This window comes from Ictidomys tridecemlineatus, chromosome 10 (assembly GCF_052094955.1).
Source record: "Ictidomys tridecemlineatus isolate mIctTri1 chromosome 10, mIctTri1.hap1, whole genome shotgun sequence".
Lineage (NCBI taxonomy): Eukaryota > Metazoa > Chordata > Mammalia > Rodentia > Sciuridae > Ictidomys > Ictidomys tridecemlineatus.
The window spans coordinates 72566836-72584083 of NC_135486.1; the positions used below are offsets into that span (position 1 = coordinate 72566836).

A 17248-nucleotide genomic window follows, 5' to 3' on the forward strand; every position below is an offset into this window, starting at 1 on the left:
GATATGGAGAAATGAGAGAACACTTGTGTACTATTCATGGGAATGAAAAATGGCGCAGGGGCTATAGAAAATGGTATGGTGGTCCCTCAAAACACCAAAAATAGAATTACCACATGATCTAGCACTTCCACTTATGGGTATGTCCAAACGAATTGAAAGCAGGATCTCAAAAAGATGTCTGCATGCCCACATTCACTGCAGTACTACTCACCAGACCTACTGGCTGGGGATGTAGCTCAGTGGTAGAGCACTTTCTTAGAATTCATGAAGCCCTGGGCTTGATCCCCATCACTGGGGAAAGAAAAAAAAAAAAAGATCCAAGAAAATGGAAGAAAATCTAAGTATCTGTTAACATAAATGGGCAAACAAAATATAATAAAAAGGAAAGAAATTTTGACCCCACATGGTTGAACACTGAGGACATGCCAAGTGAAATAAATCAACCACAGTAAGACAGATACTGTGAGATTCCACTTAAAAGAGGTATCTAAAGCTCAGAAAGACAGAAAGCAGAATGGGGGCTGCAGGGAGAGAGAATAGTAGTTGGAGCTTCAGTTTGGGAAAATGAAGACATCTAGGAGATCAACTGAACAACAACGGAAATGTACTTAGCACCAATGAACGGCACACGGAGAACTGGTGAAGACAACGCATTTTATGTTATGTGCTTTTTTTATCACAATGAAAAACTTTAAAAAAAATCTATTACTGGCTCTAGTTCTTCAAGGGCAGTGAACATGTCGTTTAGATTCTAGGCATCGGGTTCAGTGATGGGAACGCAGCAAGAGCTCAAGACAGGCCTGTTGGACAGTTAGCGTGAAAAGGGCCAAAACGTCAGCAAAGCAGCTGGGAAAATGGTCAGAGAAGCCCCTCAAGAGAATGGAAGCTTCATCGTGAAAGTGGGTGGCGATGCACTTGGTGACCGGTGTCACATTCCCTGGACCATCTCTGGCTCCAGCCACAGCTGTGGTCATCAGTAACCACCTCACACACCAGGTCAAGATAACAGGAAACAGGAAGAAGCAAAGAGTGCAATCTCATAGGGCTGGCCCCCTCCATCAGGCCAAAGAGAGGAGGCCCAAGCCCCTGTGACAATCTCCCAGGTCTCTCTGACCATCCTGCTCCCAGGTGTCCCTGGCCAGACGGCAGTGGATGTCAGAACACACAAAATAATGTGGGCTTGCACATTGACATTATGGAACAAAACAAAACCAACTCTGGAGCCAAATGATTCATACCTGAATAATTTCTGTGCTGAACAATGTTGGAAACTCTCACATAACAACAAAATTGTTTCTTGGCAAATATACAGAGATTTTAGAGGCCAAACAGGGCCATGCCTTTCCAGCTGCTGCATGGAGCCAGGGGAGGAATGCAGTACATGGGCCTTAATGGTGAATCACAAAGCAGCCCTTTAATAAGGGAGAGAGGCCAGATTTAGAAAATCAAAATACAGGATGTCCAGTTACATCTGAATTTCAAATGATGAATAACTTTTTAGTATGTCCCAAATATTGCATGGCACATATTATTTATCTGAAATTCAAATGTAAAAAGGTATCCTGCATTTTATCTAGCAACCCCAGCAAAGTGGTATTTATCTAGATTTTTGGAACCAGAGTCTTCTGGAACAAAGGTGAATTATTAATTCTCTCCTCTAATTCCTCCTTCAAAACAAGATAAGAGTTAAGCCTAAAATGAAGCAAAATTCACCAAAGTAAGCCAGGAAAGTGTTGAAAACCCAGGAGCACTTTCATCGTCAATAATTATTTAGCCCTTGGTTCATTGAGCAAATGTTTATTGAGCACCCACTGTATCCCAGACACAATCTTAGGGGTCTGAGACTACAGCCCCAAAGAGCCCTGACAGCACAGAGCCATGGTGTAAAGGTATTAAAAAAAGACATAAGTAAAAGTTTGAAACAGATTCTATTCAACTCCTCATTAGGCATCTATGAAGTTCAAGACACTGTGTTCATCTCAGGTCAGCGGTGACTTGATTTTGCAGGGAAGTGTGGCCTGTTTTTCAGGACAGCTGTAGGGTCTTTACATTCACCTTCCAACATAAAGAGTAACGAAGCTGTTGCCAGTGCTTCCCTTCATGCTCATTAAGCTTCCTCCGTGTTAAGGATTATGTGAAAGCCAAAATTTTATAGACAGCGTACAACAGGGTGATATGATTAAGATGCAAGCCACACATCAAGTTCCACCTACTCTGATCATTTGCTTTCCCAGGCATGTAAATGACGCACAGCTAAGTGCCCAAGAGCACAGGAAACTGGCTTCCAGGGCACTGAGAGAGCAGGGTTATCACAATCTAGGATACAACCCTTTCCTTTAAACTCAGGTGAAGCTCACAGAACAACAACAACAAATAATAATAATAATAATCATCAATTTCAAGTGTACAATTCACAAATAATAACCAATTTCAAGTGTACAATTCGGTGACATTTAGTACATTCACAAAATTGTACATTCACCACATCTATTAAGTTCCAGAACATTTCCACCATCACCAAAGAAATTCTGCAACCATTAAGCTATCATTCCCCATTCCTTCCTCCCTGCAGCCCTGGCAACCACCAATTTGCTTTTTGTGTGTGTGAATTTGCCTACTCTGGACATTTCAAATAACTGGAATAGTACAGTCTGTGACCTTCTGAATCTGCTTCTTTCACTTCGCATAATGTTCTCAAGGTCCATGTTGTAACATAAATTTGTGTTTCCTTTCTTTTATGCCTGGATAATATTCCTCATGTCCATATTCCACATTTCATTTATCTGTAGACCTGTTGATGCACCTGCAAAGGTACTAAAAAGCATTGAACCCTACACTTAAAATGGGCAAATGTTATAAAGGTCTATAAAGGATGGAGTCATTAGAACCATACCTGCATAGAGGCAGAAAAATATTCAGCATTATTCTTTTACTGTATGAATCACTAACAACTTTTAAAGTCCATATAAATTTTTAAGTTATTCTTGTAAAAGCAGAATTGCAACCTAAAAATACAGCTCCCTAGAAACTACCTCCCTCCCCGTCCCGACAACACTAATTCACCTAGCTAGAATGGGCTTGGCCATCTGGATTTATTTTTCAACCTCTCAAGGTTACTATCAGAAAAAGTCAAGTTTGAGAGTCACTGATGTAAAGCCATATGAAGACTAAAACAGGTAAGGTCTCTTCTCACTTTATTTTATTCATCTTACCACTGGTCATTAGGATCTGTCATCATGAAAATTTACACATGTATTAAATCCTTTAATAATCTTGAAGTTATAATGCTTTAGTTTCCAAATTATCTCCACAATTGACTTTTACATTGAGAAAAGATTTGTTAATTTATAATTCAATAGATGTGGATCCAATTCTGATTCATCTAACAAGGAAACTGAGGCAAAGGTAGATCATTTGCTGGTTTTTTTAATCTTTATTTTTTTAGTTGTAGTTGGACACAACAATTTTATTTATTTATTTTTATGTGGTGCTGAGGATCAAACCCAGGGCCTCACGCATAGTAGGTGAGTGCTCTACCGCTGAGCCACAATCCTAGCCCAATCATCTTGCTTTTAACCTTAAAAAAATTTTTAAATTTAACTGGGAAGAGATATGGAATTTGGATTCATGCCCCAGGAATTTAAAATATTCTGTTCAGTGAGAAGGTAGTACAGTACAATGGCTAAGGGCATGAACTTGGAGTCAGATGGATCTGTTTACATTCTGTCTCCATTAATAATCAAGTATGAGACACTGTCCACATTGCTGAACCACGTCAATCCTTAGTTTCTTCATAAATCAAGTGAGGATTAAAAGAACCTGACCTAAGAGGGTCTAATAAAAAGGTGGAATGAGCTAACATGTATGCCAAGTGCTTAGTCTAGTACCCCACACACAGTAACCCCTCCAGATGCAGCCTTCAAGATGAAGCCAGGTCCAGTGGTCAGAGGTTTGCTTAGACAAATTGCAGAAGTCTGATTTCTTAACCACAGCCAGATCTACCAGAGTCATGTTCTGCCTGGGAGCACATTCACACAGTTACAGCTCAAGATCTGGTGCAGGCCCAACCCCCAGTTTGATCTCTACCCTGGATTTATTTTGGAAACATTCAACACTATCCAGACAAAAATCACAACATCCTGTGCTTCACGCTGCTGGGGCTACCATTTTGCAAGAAAAATAACAGCTGAGCTCAAAAAGATGGGAATGAGGAACTGCAACAAGGGAATCACTCCACTGCACCTGGCTCTGAGATGCACTTGTGAAACCACCACGTTCTGGAAGGCAAAGTATCTGCATGGGTATGAAGAGCTAAAAAAACAATTTTTTTTAAAAAAATAAACAGATCCCAAGAGATCAATGGTCTGGAAAAACTCCTGAATTCTAACAGGGCCTGAACATAAACAGTGAGCAATGTTTTAAACAACAATTGTAATTCATTAACCCCTCCAAGAATAACACACGTACAAATACCGCAACATGTACACACACACACACACATGCATGTGCATATACACCACAACACATCCATACACACACCACATTCATACACACATGTACACACATATGCAGCACAACACGTACACACACATGCACACAACATGTACGCACATACACAAATACATTACAAAATGTACACAGCTATGAAGAATCACAGTGGTTCAGAAAATTAGGCAAAAACACACTTTGCTGACTAGCACAGCTTCCCTCAGAATCTCCTACAGACACATTCACTGACCCTGTGTCACCCAGAGCACTTCAGATACTCCGCTCTCTGTACAAGATCCTACCAACTCAGAAAGTTGTCTTCCTCCTAAAAAAAATGCTTCTGTCATTTGGCCCTCTAAGTTATGATTAGAGAAAAGAAATTTTAAAACATTCCTGGCTATTTGTTTGTTTTTTCTTCTCTGATTTGAACACTCAGTGATGTGCTATGTAAAAGGCACTGGGTTAAATCCCTCAAGGAGATGCACAGGCCTGCTCCAAGCCACCTATGAGCTTTAACAGGGGGGTAAGATGTGCAGAGAATGATAGTAAATATAAGGTGATCATAATAATGACAACAACAACAATCCAGTTACCAAGCTCTGGACCAGAGACTGTACATACACTGCACCTCGCCATGGCCCACTGTATGGGTGTGCAAGCTGGCTTCCAGGGGTGCCATAGTAGTCAAAAACTGAGCTAAAATCCACTAACCACATGACTACCACCAACATGACATGAGAAGGACTGCTGTATCTCAATCCATTTCTGAATGCCAGAGACCCTGGCAATGGCTTTGCTGTATCTGTGGGTGTCAAGTTCAGGGTTTGAAGTCAACACACAACAAGGACCTGAGTCTCCCAGAGCTAGGGAATACACAGCTCCTGAAGGTGCATGACTTCTCAATATAAAGTCTTTAAACTGTGGGCTGGGGTGGGGAACGTACTTCCCTTCTGTTTGTTCTTCCATATACCAGCTCTAGGCCTTAAATAATTTTGGAAAATGTTAAATGCCTATATTCTTTTATTCCACTTATCTAGTCATTTCTCTTCTTACCCTCCAATGTCATTCACAATTTTCAATGTCATGACTTCCTGAAATCATGTCATTCCAAATCTGTTAAAAAAAAATTTTTAATATATCTGTCTCATCATCCAATTTGACAATAAACTTTACTGATATATTAACTACAGAGCTCAATGCAAGTAAATATCTAACATAAACTAATTTGTTGTAATTAATAGTGATTAAAATTAGACAACAATGATTCATAATATTTTCAATAAATGAAATGCATTTTCAAAAATAAGAATTTAAGAAGAACCTACACTGAATGATCCTGCTAATGAAATTGTTACCTACAGAACACATTTTTCATTATTTAATTGTAAAAAAATATATAATTGAATGATTAAAAATAGATTTTTTAAAAACAACCCTACAATCCCATGTTCCTAACATAAAACTATTGTTTTTATAAAACTTTCTATTCAACTTCTATTTAATACAACTAACATATTTTCCAATATGCACAATTTTGCATGTATAATTTTTTTTTCTTTTTTCTTTTTTTGGTGCTAGGGATTGAACCCAGAGGTACTTTACCACTGAGCCATATCCCCATCCCTTTTGATGATGTGACAGGATCTCATTAAGCTGCTTAGGACCTCGATAAATTGTTGAGGCTGGCCTTGAACTTGTGATCCTCCTGCCTAAGCCTCCAGAATTTCTGGGGTTAAGGTACACATCACCATGCCCAGAGGTGCATATAAATTTATATGTACAGTTTTTTCTTTTCTCTCATCTCATGCTGAATCGTGATTAGCATTGTATTATACTAACATCTTCTTATCATTGAATATTTAGGCTGATGAAATGTTTTTGCTACAATAAATGTTACCACACAGATTCCTGCATGTGATTATGCCCAATAAAATCTTAGATGTCTTACTTAGCATAGATTTCCAAGAGTGGGATTATTGTGTCAAAAAAAAAACAAACTTAAAACATCTTTTAATTTCCCGATAGAGACCACAGATCCTTAAAAAATAAAATGTACCAGCCATTGTCTTTGTTTTATTGCTATCTTTCCAATTTCCACAAAAATTCAAGCCTTTGAGGAAAAGGGTGCCATTCCTTCTCCAGACTTCTGTAGTGCCTAGTGGCAGCTCTGAGTTGACCCAGAAGATCTGAGCACAACCAGCAATTGGTACTCACCTTCCCCTCTCCCACTGCCCTTCTGCCTGCTGTTGTGAAGTGGGGGTACCTCCAAGGACGTGATGCCTGACCTCTCCAGAACATTCACTTCCACATTCAGTCTCCCAACCAGCTGCTGGGGTCGCACACTGATGACGTGCTCATACTTCCCAAGTCTTCTCTGCAGAAGTTCTTCATAACTCAGGAGGAAGATGGCTTTGTCCTTGCTGGGAATCACTAGAGAAGCTCTGAACATATCAGCCCCCTTCTCCCTGTCAGGAAGGAAAATGAGGCCACAGGTAGGGTTCAGAGTAGAAAAGGCCAGGTTTCCTCAGACACCTGCCATAATCTTTTAATCAGGATGCCAAGAAGACCAGTGGGCACAGCAGGGTGAGTCCTTAAACTGGAAAAATAAAAATGAGTCTTAAAACAAGTTGAAGACTTGCCCAAAGGAAGGTTACCAAGGACAAACAAATCCTGAATAGAAGGGAATTCAAAAACTGACCTTTCCTACCTCTACCAGAGACAGACCTAAGCGGGCAAAGAGAAAGGGGACCTTTGAGTAGATAAACCACTACAAGAAGGAGCTTTTGGAGTCAAGTTGTGAATTTCACTGCTCTCTCTACAAGGATGGACAAATTAATTCATAATTAGTTTTTTCGCTTTGGTAAAGTTTGGTGGATGTGTTTAAGGCAAAATAAAGGACTGCAAAGTTTGTAAAAATCCGAACTAATCCAAATGCTTTCAGTACTCAGAGTGAGGGTTCTCTGATTCAAGATGACGGGTTGACCACCAGAGGATGGAGAGCAGGAGAGGTGAGTAGATAACGTATTTCAGAAGACTTGGGAGATTCAGTATAAAGTAAGAATTCTATAGCTCAGGACATACTGGAAGGGGCTGCACTAAAGGAAAAAAACAAAGATTTTGTTTGGCATAATCTCGGAGAGACTGCTGACTTTGAGTTCAAGAGGACCCAAGAGGATAAGACTAAGAAAGGGGATCAAATAAAGGGGAAATAATTCTAATTCATATAAGAATGAATGAATAAGCCGATAGACTTCTTGTACTCCTATTTCCCAGAGGTGAAAAGAGACAGAAATACGGAGATGGAAAAGTTCCACTGAACACTGGGCAGAATGAACAGAAAAGGATTGATAGCTAAACCCATTATGGTAAAATATCAGACTACCAGATGAAATGTTAAAGCAATGATACTAGATCACACCAAAGACAAAAGCAATGATACTAGATGTTGAAGACCTTGAAGCAATACCCCAGAGCTCAAAATGAAAATCACTGTGACCTTTGATTCCATACAATATTATAAAATATTATGAAGGCTCAGAAAATCTATCGCTCACACACTCATTCTGAGGAAGTTACTTCAGAATATATTTCAGCAAAGTAAAGGTGAAAACCAAGAAAGAAAAAAAAATATGGAACCCAAGAAATCACAAAACCAACCCACAAAAAAATGAAAAGTGATTCCAGGGTAAATGTTTTGTAATGAGGCTGCAAAAGGAATAACAATATCCATGGATCTGGAGACAGCCATGTTTTCACAGCATGTTTTAATGGTTCTGAAATCGGAATGCCTCCCAATCAGTGATGTCTTCCAATTGCTGTTGGCCAGGCTTCTGGATGATGTAGATGTCATTGCTTCCATAAACTTGGTTACGGCTATTCATTTTGTCCTCATTTCAAATGAATTATGTGTCTTGCTCAACGTTAATAGTAACAAAATTAAGTTCTCTCTCATAAGAGGAAGGCAATTAGAAACTCCAGAAAAAAAAAAACCAAAAAACAGAAACTTGTATGTTATGATCCAACTAAAGTAAGCTGTGGCTGACTCTGAACAAAATTGATAAAGACAACCTGGGAAGCAGCTGCAGAATACAAAGTGAGGTTTAATAATTTGCTGCAGCAAGACAGACCACATACCAGAGGCACTGCGAGGCATCTCACCAAACAAAGGCAGAAACTGGGTTATTATGGGATTGGGGGAAGGGTAGAGTGTAGGTAAAAACTCAATGAAGCTGAGTTTGGACAGGCACCAAGCAAAGGAGAGGTGCTTGTGAGGCCATTAACGTCAGCATGGACACAGAAGGAGAGCCAAAGTTCTGTGTCCTTGGAAACTGTAACTTTTTTAAGATAAACGTGGAATTCTGCATGTGAAAATGCCTTATCTGAAGCTCTGAACCTCATTTGCTTTCAGTATCAAAATGACTTAGGTCTTTTAGACCAGAGCAAGATGTTCATTCTTACAAACTGACTACAAAGGTTCTGACGGTCTTTGATTTTAAAGAACTAACTTTCTCAAAGCTGTGTCCTTTTATTAATGAGGAAAAAAAAAATCACACTTACAAGTTTAGGCCATTTTAATCTAGGTACTTAGATCATTTCTCTGCAAAGGGAACAGAGGCCTTCACATTTGTCTGGTTGAGGGGAAAATGTAATCTTATTAGTGAATACTAGGCTGTTCTTCTGTTAATGTAATTAATATAGTAATTGAAAGGCAAAGGCTATTTATTAGCTTTCAATAAATAGCTGATTTTCAATAAATACTTGTTTCCAAGTTTACAAAGAATACAAGTATCATTATAGATCAGAATTTAAATGTTAATAACATTAATGAAAATGTAACAAGTCAATGATTATGTGACAAAAGATGAGTTCAAGAAATGAATAAAGAGAGGTAGACTGAAGGGTAAGAAAAGGAATGTCATCATTTAGGAAGCAGCGACAGGGATGGGAATGTAGATCAGTGCTTCCCCCCCCCCCCATGCATGACGTCCTGGGGTCAATCCCCACATAAAGATAGGAGGGGTGGAAACACTTCATCAGCAGAAGAAGAAAGAAAATAATAATATGGAAATGTTGAACGTAAAGAGAAAGTAGGACTGTTGTAAATTTGCTAAATCCTCCTTCTTCAGATAGTGTCTTTATTTTTATTAAGAAATCAAGAAAAAGCAACACTATCGTACACTTTAGAGTTAGGAGGTAACTACAAAGAAAACTCAGCACAGAAATATTAGAAGCAGATGTTCTAGGAAGTAAAAACCAAGGAACGGTGTAATAAATTTATCTTTTTTATTACCAATGTTCATCTACTATATTGTTAATCATGTGTACTTATTACTTCAGTTAAAAAAAGAAAAAATATTTGGAAGACAGCAGGAAACAGACCAAGGGGTAGAAAACTTGACACTGTAGAACAGGATTTTTAATTCCTAATTAAACAATACTTACTCATTTTCTTCTGTGGTTGTATTCCTTTTCTCTTTTACCCTATCACCATTTTTCTTTTCTTTTTCTGTAATTTCACCCTGATACACCTTTTCTCCAATAATCCTGAAACATGACAGACAGCTATGTTACCAGCTTGCAGTTCCAAGATAGACTCAAACATGGTTCTCAGAACCATGACAACCCTAGAAAATATTTTTATTTGCCTCTTAGATATTCAGATTAAATGCATTCCAGACGAGGGCATTAGCCTTAAACCACTCATTTCAATCAAGGGCAATTTTCAAAAGACCCAACCCAGGGTGTCTCTGATTCTCCAGGAGAAAATCATAACTGCTCAAACGTCCATGAAGATTCACCAACTTGATTCTTGCCCAGACCAAAATTAAACCCAATGCTTCCCCTGTTTTGCCAATTTTTACCTCTTGAGTCAGAAAACAACCTCAGCTAGTATGTCAGAGGTTTCCTACTGTCTCATTCAGGTCTCAATCTAACCATGGCCCCTCTCACCTCCCTCCCTCATTTCCCTTCCTAAGGAAGCCCCTCTCAATCTTATTTGCCATCCCAGAGTGGACTAGGAGGGGGAAGGGGTGGGAAAGAAAGAGGAAGAAAAGGAAGGAGGGAAGGAAGGTAGAATGGAAGAGATGAAGGCAGTCAGGAAGGTGGGCAGGAAGGAACCAAAGAAGGAAAGAAGAAGGAGAACCAGCCCTCGGATCCACACGCCATCTAATGGGATATAAATCCTTCCCCCACACAAATCTGGACCACTCCCACACAGAGCTCCATCTCTCGCCAGCATGCCACCTACATGGTGAAGTTGGTGATGAAAGCTGAAGCTGGAATCTGCATCTGGAACTCAGCATCCTGGTCCTCAGAAGCCCTGTTCAGCATCGTGCAGGAGACTGTAGTGAAGGCGTAACGAGAAATAATGGTAGACTTCACCGAGAATTCTGTCATCAAGGGCTTGGTTTTCTGTTGAAATTAAAACAACAGGATTCTTCCTGATGCATGGAAACATGGTGAAAACATTTGGGGGTAGATGTAGGCATTTTTCCATGAAGGGAAACAATATTCCATTTGAGAGCCTTTGGCATGTGATTCCTCTCTCTCTCTCTCTCTCTCCCCCCACTTTCTCTCTCTCTCCCCCCTTTCTCTCTCTCTCTCTCTCTCTCTCTCTCTCTCTCTCTCTCTCTCTCTCTCGTTGTCCCTATGTCCCCATTTTTAACTCACTTAATGTGTAAAAATAACCTTGACTGAATAAACAATTCACGACACAGAAGCCACAAGCAACTCTTTTAAACTAATCTGAACAAGAGAATATAGTGAAGATTTCCAACTTAACAGAAAAGACACATTGCTTCAATAGATCAATACTTATCAGAATTTTAGAAATATGTAACATATTTAATACTTTCATCAACTTGGAGATCACATTTACAGGATCACCAACTTGTAACATCAGAACATGCCTGAAGATTCTCACATTCTCAAATTCCTTTCAATATCCATTTATAGACACTATCTGCAAGGGCTTCCCCATCTGGACTGTAATTATGGTATTATAAAATAAGAATCAATACTAAACTCAAGAGAGCTTTTGGGGAATTTTCCTAGAAAAAAGAAATCTAAGATTGCGCTAATTAAATTTATCCCTAAAGCTTCTGATAAGAGTAGTTGCTAACAATGCAGATTTAAGACCCCCCCCCCCACTCCAGTAAAACTATTCACTGTTCTTTCTAGTCTCTGCAATAGTGCTATGTCTTAAGACAGTTGGCAGCAGAAACCCAAAGAAGGAAGGAAATATCCATGAGAAAAGGTGTTACTAAGAGGGATTCTTTAACCCCAGGAACTGGCTGAGCAATTCACAAGTGTGTTATGAGCTGACTGGGTGCTGCCCTCAATTTATATGCGGAGACCCTAATCCCTAATGTGGTGATATTTGTAGGTGGCTCCTTTGAGAGGTAACCAAGGTTAGATTAGGTCATGAGTATAGGGCCTCAGGATGGATTAGTGCTCATAGAAGAGGACACAGTGGAGAAGATGCCTCATACAAGGAGGAGACACGATCTCCATTCCCTTCCTCTCTTTCTCTCTCTCCAAGTGCACACACCAAGAAAAGGCCATGAAATAAGTAAATGGCACGGCAAGAAGTGGCCATTTACAAGCCATGATGAGAACCCTCACCATTGATGAAACCCTGCTAGATCTAGACTTTGATCTTGAAATTTTCAGTCTCCAGAAATATAAAAAAACAAATTCCTGCTGTGTAAGACATTCAGTCTATAGTTATGAAAGTCCAAGCAGACTAAGACATTGTGTAGTCTTGGGACAGACATGCAAAGGAGGTATTTTACTCTTGCTTTTATGGCAAAAACTTAAGCTTAATGAGGGAACATATTTGTCCAGACCAACGAGTAATAGAGATGAGACTTGAGTCAAATGTATGAAAGATGGTATGTCATGAGCTTTGTAATGTTTTGAACAACCAATTTAAAAAAAAAAAAAGATTCCTACAAAGGTCTAAGGAATCTAAAAAAAAAGAGAGAGAGAGATGGGAGGTGTTATTTGCATTCTTTCCTGTGCATATTACCTTTGGGTTGTAATTCTTCATTGTTCTATCAGATGTCCTATGCCTAGGTCTTGTGTTTTCTCTATTCCAGACTTTCATAAGTTCACTGTTCAGTGAAGTAAGTAAGAAAAATCTCTAGATGAGAATACTAAGAGCCAGATTCTAATTCTGGCTCTGCACTTTCTACCTGTCTGAGTCTTGGTATCCTCATTTGTAAAACAAGACACATGATATTTGATCTAAGTGCTTTTTGTAGTTCAAAGTGAAAATATTGACATTACCGGGCAAATTAGTAAAAATAACCAAATCATGCATTTTATTTATGGAATAATCCTTTCTTCCCAAAATAATAAAGTGTTCTTAAGTTGTAAGTACAAGTATTTATAGCAAGTATTTCTAATTTTATATAATCTCTGAAATATAATATTTTAAATTTTTAAAAAAAGAAACTTGAACTGAATCCCACTTGCTCCAAAGTGCACACCTGCTATCATCATGTGAGGCTGCCTGGCAGCTCTGTGTCGACGGGCCTACTCACCCTTGTGTGCTCAAATCTCAGCCTGGTCTGTGACACACAGCAGGCCTCCATAAATGTTGAATGGAGTCAGCTTACTTTGATGGAACTGGACTCTCTGCTGTTAGGCAACATCTGAGCAATTCAATCCTCACCTGCTTTATTTACAGCCTAGCCTCATTTTCAAAATACATACAAGGTTACAATCTGTTGATGCCAAGGCATATTATCCCTATGGTAGGAAGGGCAATCATAAACCTGTTCTAAAGGATCACCACAGAAGGTAACTCTATTTAAAACAATTTACTCAAAATCTTTGAGTAAAATCATGGATGGTCAGCCCAGCAAACCACAAAGAGCTTAAGAGATGTCTTCTGAGATGCACTAAAGAAGTGTGTATGCACATAAAGTGATCTGAGAATATATTCAAATACCCCCAGGGGGGCCAACTGCAAGCATCAGAGCCAAGATCACGAGCAAGAACAGAGCAGTAGGGGTGCTCCACGTGAGCATGTCAGGAACATTGGTGTCTGTATTGGTTTATGGCAGAACTTCCAGTCTTGGAGAAGGAAAGACAAAATTGAAACAGCTTAGGGAAAATGCTGGGGGGACATGTGTGTCTTAGAAAGTTAGGGAAGATAACACTTAGAGAACAGCTAAGTAAGGATGAGGTTAAAAAGTAAATAAATAAATAGCCTGTTGAAATAATTTTAGCTAAAACAGGAAAAGAAACTCGCCAGTTTGGTCTGACAAAGAGTGATATCAAAACACTGGTTCTCAAAGTGTAGCCACCAGCATCAAACCAGAAATGTGATTGAAAGGTAGAGTCTCAGATTCTATCCCAAGCCACAGAATCAGAAGCCCAGAGGATGGTTTCACAACCCATGTTCTAACAAGCTGCCCAAGAGGTCTTGAGGTATACTCAAGTTTGAGAATCACTGTTTTACAGTAATTTAATAAGGTAATCACCTTTGCATAGTTTTTCATCTGTAAATTGGGAAGGCTTGAATATGTCACTAGAATCACATCCACTTCTGGGATCCACAGAACTAAAGACAAAGCCAAAAGTGTGGAATAAACTTTGGGATTTAGGAAATAACTCCCGAATTCAGAAATAATTGGATGGTGCAACATTCTTTTATGAAACTCCAGTTTCTTTAGGACAAAGTCTGTCTCTCTACACAGATGTGATTTGAATTAAAAAGAGAGTCCATTAAGATTAACCAAATGTTTCTTTTAAATGATGTCATTAAAAACATTTAATACATTTCAGTAAAAACGACGGGTATTAGACTGGGGATGACAATGATAATGATCTTCATAGCTTAACAACCTGTTGGGTTTTTTAAATTAAAATTTATATCTCATGATCTTTCAAAAAAAGGGACCTAAGGTGAATTAAAACCATGAATTGAGATGAAGTGTTGACTTTGATTTGTGTTATTTCTGGAAGCAGATTTTCTTTCTAAATTATTCATGATTAAATATATTCTTTTATCTCTAAATCTGAGCTGGTGTACAAAAAAAAAGTCCCCGGTTGCACCCATATGAATTTGTGAAGAGTCTAAAAATATACTGCACATAGTTCTGATTTCTGTAGATGCTAAGTTAATGGGAATCAGAAGCTTTAAAAAAAAAAATCCTGTGAACTAAGAAAATTTTAACTTTATCTTTCTTGACTTTATTTAAAATTTAAACTAGTTCTTAAAAAATACCAAGTCACATAGACACATGGTAAAAACTTCAAATTACACTGAATGCCAAATGAAAAGTATGTATCTCCCTCCCACCTGGGATCCACATTTCCATTCCCCAGAGGCAGTATTTAACAGTTTGGGGTATAACTTTCCATACAGATACTGTACTCATTTGTTTTCATTTCACCTGATGATATAGTAGTTTTTTCATCTTTCTTCCCCAATGTTCCAGTTATTTCATTATGCATAACAAATCACTCCAAAATGGTGACTTAAAACAATAGCAATCAGTATTTTCTCACATAGTTTCTGTGGGTCACAGATTCCAGAGGACTAGGTTGGGACTTGACTCTTTCACAGTCAAATGGTGGCTGGGGTTATGAAAATGAGATGGCTGGCATGGATTTTATCTTATCCCAGGGCCCCTCTATGTGATCCTTCTGAATGTGTTATGTGTAGGCTCACTCATTTGAGGGGCTCCCTCAGAATGATTATGTAGAAGCTAGAGGCTTCACTAATCACATGGTTGTGTTCCCAACAGAAAGGTGGACACTATTGTATGCCCCAGCCTCAAAATCACATAGGATTACTTCTGTTATAATGTTAGCCATGACAGTCACAAAAGCACAATTTCAATGGCAAAGAGAACAGATCCTATCTTAACAGGAGAAGTGGCATGTCAAAGGGCTACCATTTTTTTAAAAAATATCATCTGCTGCTGAACAAAAAGGTCTGATTCATTATTTTCTAAATAGTTGCATTACATTTTATTAATGTACTACATTTAATCAATCCCTCCCATCATCCACCAGTCCTTTGTAATTATTTTTGAATTATAGTTTGAAACTCTCTTCAGATGCCCCTCCTTTCTAATTCATCCACACCTGGGGTAGGCAAACTGTGGAAGGCAGGCCACATGCTTTTGTAAAGATATATTGGGGCACAGCCACATCCATTCATTTACATACTATCTCTGGCTACTTTGAGGCTACAGTGGCAGAGTAGTTGAGCAGCCACATTGTTGTAGCAGAGACCATGGATCTAACAAGACCTAAAATAGTATCTGTTCCCTTAAGAAAAAGTTTGCCACCCCTTATCTCCACTTTTGGAACAGATAAGGCCCTTATATCAATCATTTACATATCTTTATTGATCAGTGTGCTTTAGAAAGAGATCTCAAATTATATAGCTGGTAGACATTTTATTTGACTTGTGATCTTTTAAATTTTTTTCACATTTAGAGAACAACATCTCAAAATTGGGAAATTTTAAACAAAAATCTATAATGCCTATTTCTATTAGAATATATAGTGGGGAAACTCTAGCTCTCCTTCCCATAGCACCATCATCTGCCAGTAGTGATGGCACTGCCCATTCAGATCAGCTTCATATCCAATATCCCATGGTCCCCTCTCACCCCGGGCCTCCCCATCCCAATTGCCCATTGACTGTGAGGCTGAGACTGGTGGTGTTTTCGCTAGGATTTTTCTTATTCCCATCTTAGTCCACTCCATTGTAAGTGGATTAAAAATGGCCAAGATCTGCACACGCATGTTTAGAGCGGCATCACTCACAACAGGGTGTAAACAACCCAAGTATCTATCACCGGATGAATGGAAAAACAAAATGTGGCATATGATACGATGCAATATTATTCACATTGAAAGAAACGAAATCCTGTTATATGCTTCATGGGTGACCCCTGAAGCCACGATACTAAGTTAAATATGCCAGACACAGAAAGACGAATATTGTGTGATTCCACCCAAATGAGGTAGCTAAAGCAAGATTTATTGCTTCATAGGGACAGAGTGTCGATTTTACAAGATAAAAAGAGCTAGATGGTGGTGGTAGGTGAACAATGGTGTGAATGTACTTATTGAACTATGAACTTAAAAAGAGCTAAGACATTAATTGTATGCATTTTATCACAAGAAAAAATTAAAATGAAAAAAAAAGCTTTAATGATCATGAGCTGGAGGTATAGCTCAGTGGTACAGCCCTTGCCTGATACACATATGACTCTGGGTTTGATCCCCAGCAGCCCCCAAAAAAAATATTAATAAAAATAAACAATAAAAATGATCACAAATTCTTTCTCCTCCCATGGAGAGGTGAAGTTTGATTCATTTCCTTTTGAATCTGGGTCTTAGTGATTTACATGATCCATAGAACATTCTAGAAGTAGTGTTCTGGAACTACAAGACCAGGTCACGAGAAGCCTTGTCCATCCAGGTCTCTTGGAACAGTCTCTCAAGGTCCTGAATGGCCATGTAAGTTGTCCAGCCACCCCAATGCTTCCATGCTGCAAGGCCACATTCAGGCACTGCAGTGAATGGTGGCAATGAGCCCAGCTTCAGACTCTCCTCCCACCAAGCCTAGCATTAAGTGAAGGCTTCCTGGACCCTCCAGATCAGCCCATCTGCCAACTGAATACCACTGAGCAATCTCCATTGATGTTACTGGCCAAAAGAATCACTCCCATGAGCTCTGACCAAATTTCTACCCTACAAATCAAATAAAGCAATGGCTGTTGCTTTG

At 38.9% G+C, this 17248-nt stretch overlaps 1 protein-coding gene across 2 annotated transcripts in view; it reads right to left on the reverse strand.

Moving 5' to 3' along the window:
• Itih5 (inter-alpha-trypsin inhibitor heavy chain 5) overlaps positions 1-17248 on the reverse strand; it is an 86245-nt gene that overhangs the window by 53501 nt on the left and 15496 nt on the right. For both annotated transcript variants that reach the window (XM_013356396.4, XM_021723040.3), the window contains exons 3-5: positions 10736-10899; positions 9931-10032; positions 6703-6953 (exon numbers count right to left, since the gene is read on the reverse strand). In XM_013356396.4, coding sequence (XP_013211850.2) covers positions 6703-6953; positions 9931-10032; positions 10736-10899 — 517 coding nt within the window. The remainder of the gene's footprint in view (positions 1-6702; positions 6954-9930; positions 10033-10735; positions 10900-17248) is intronic.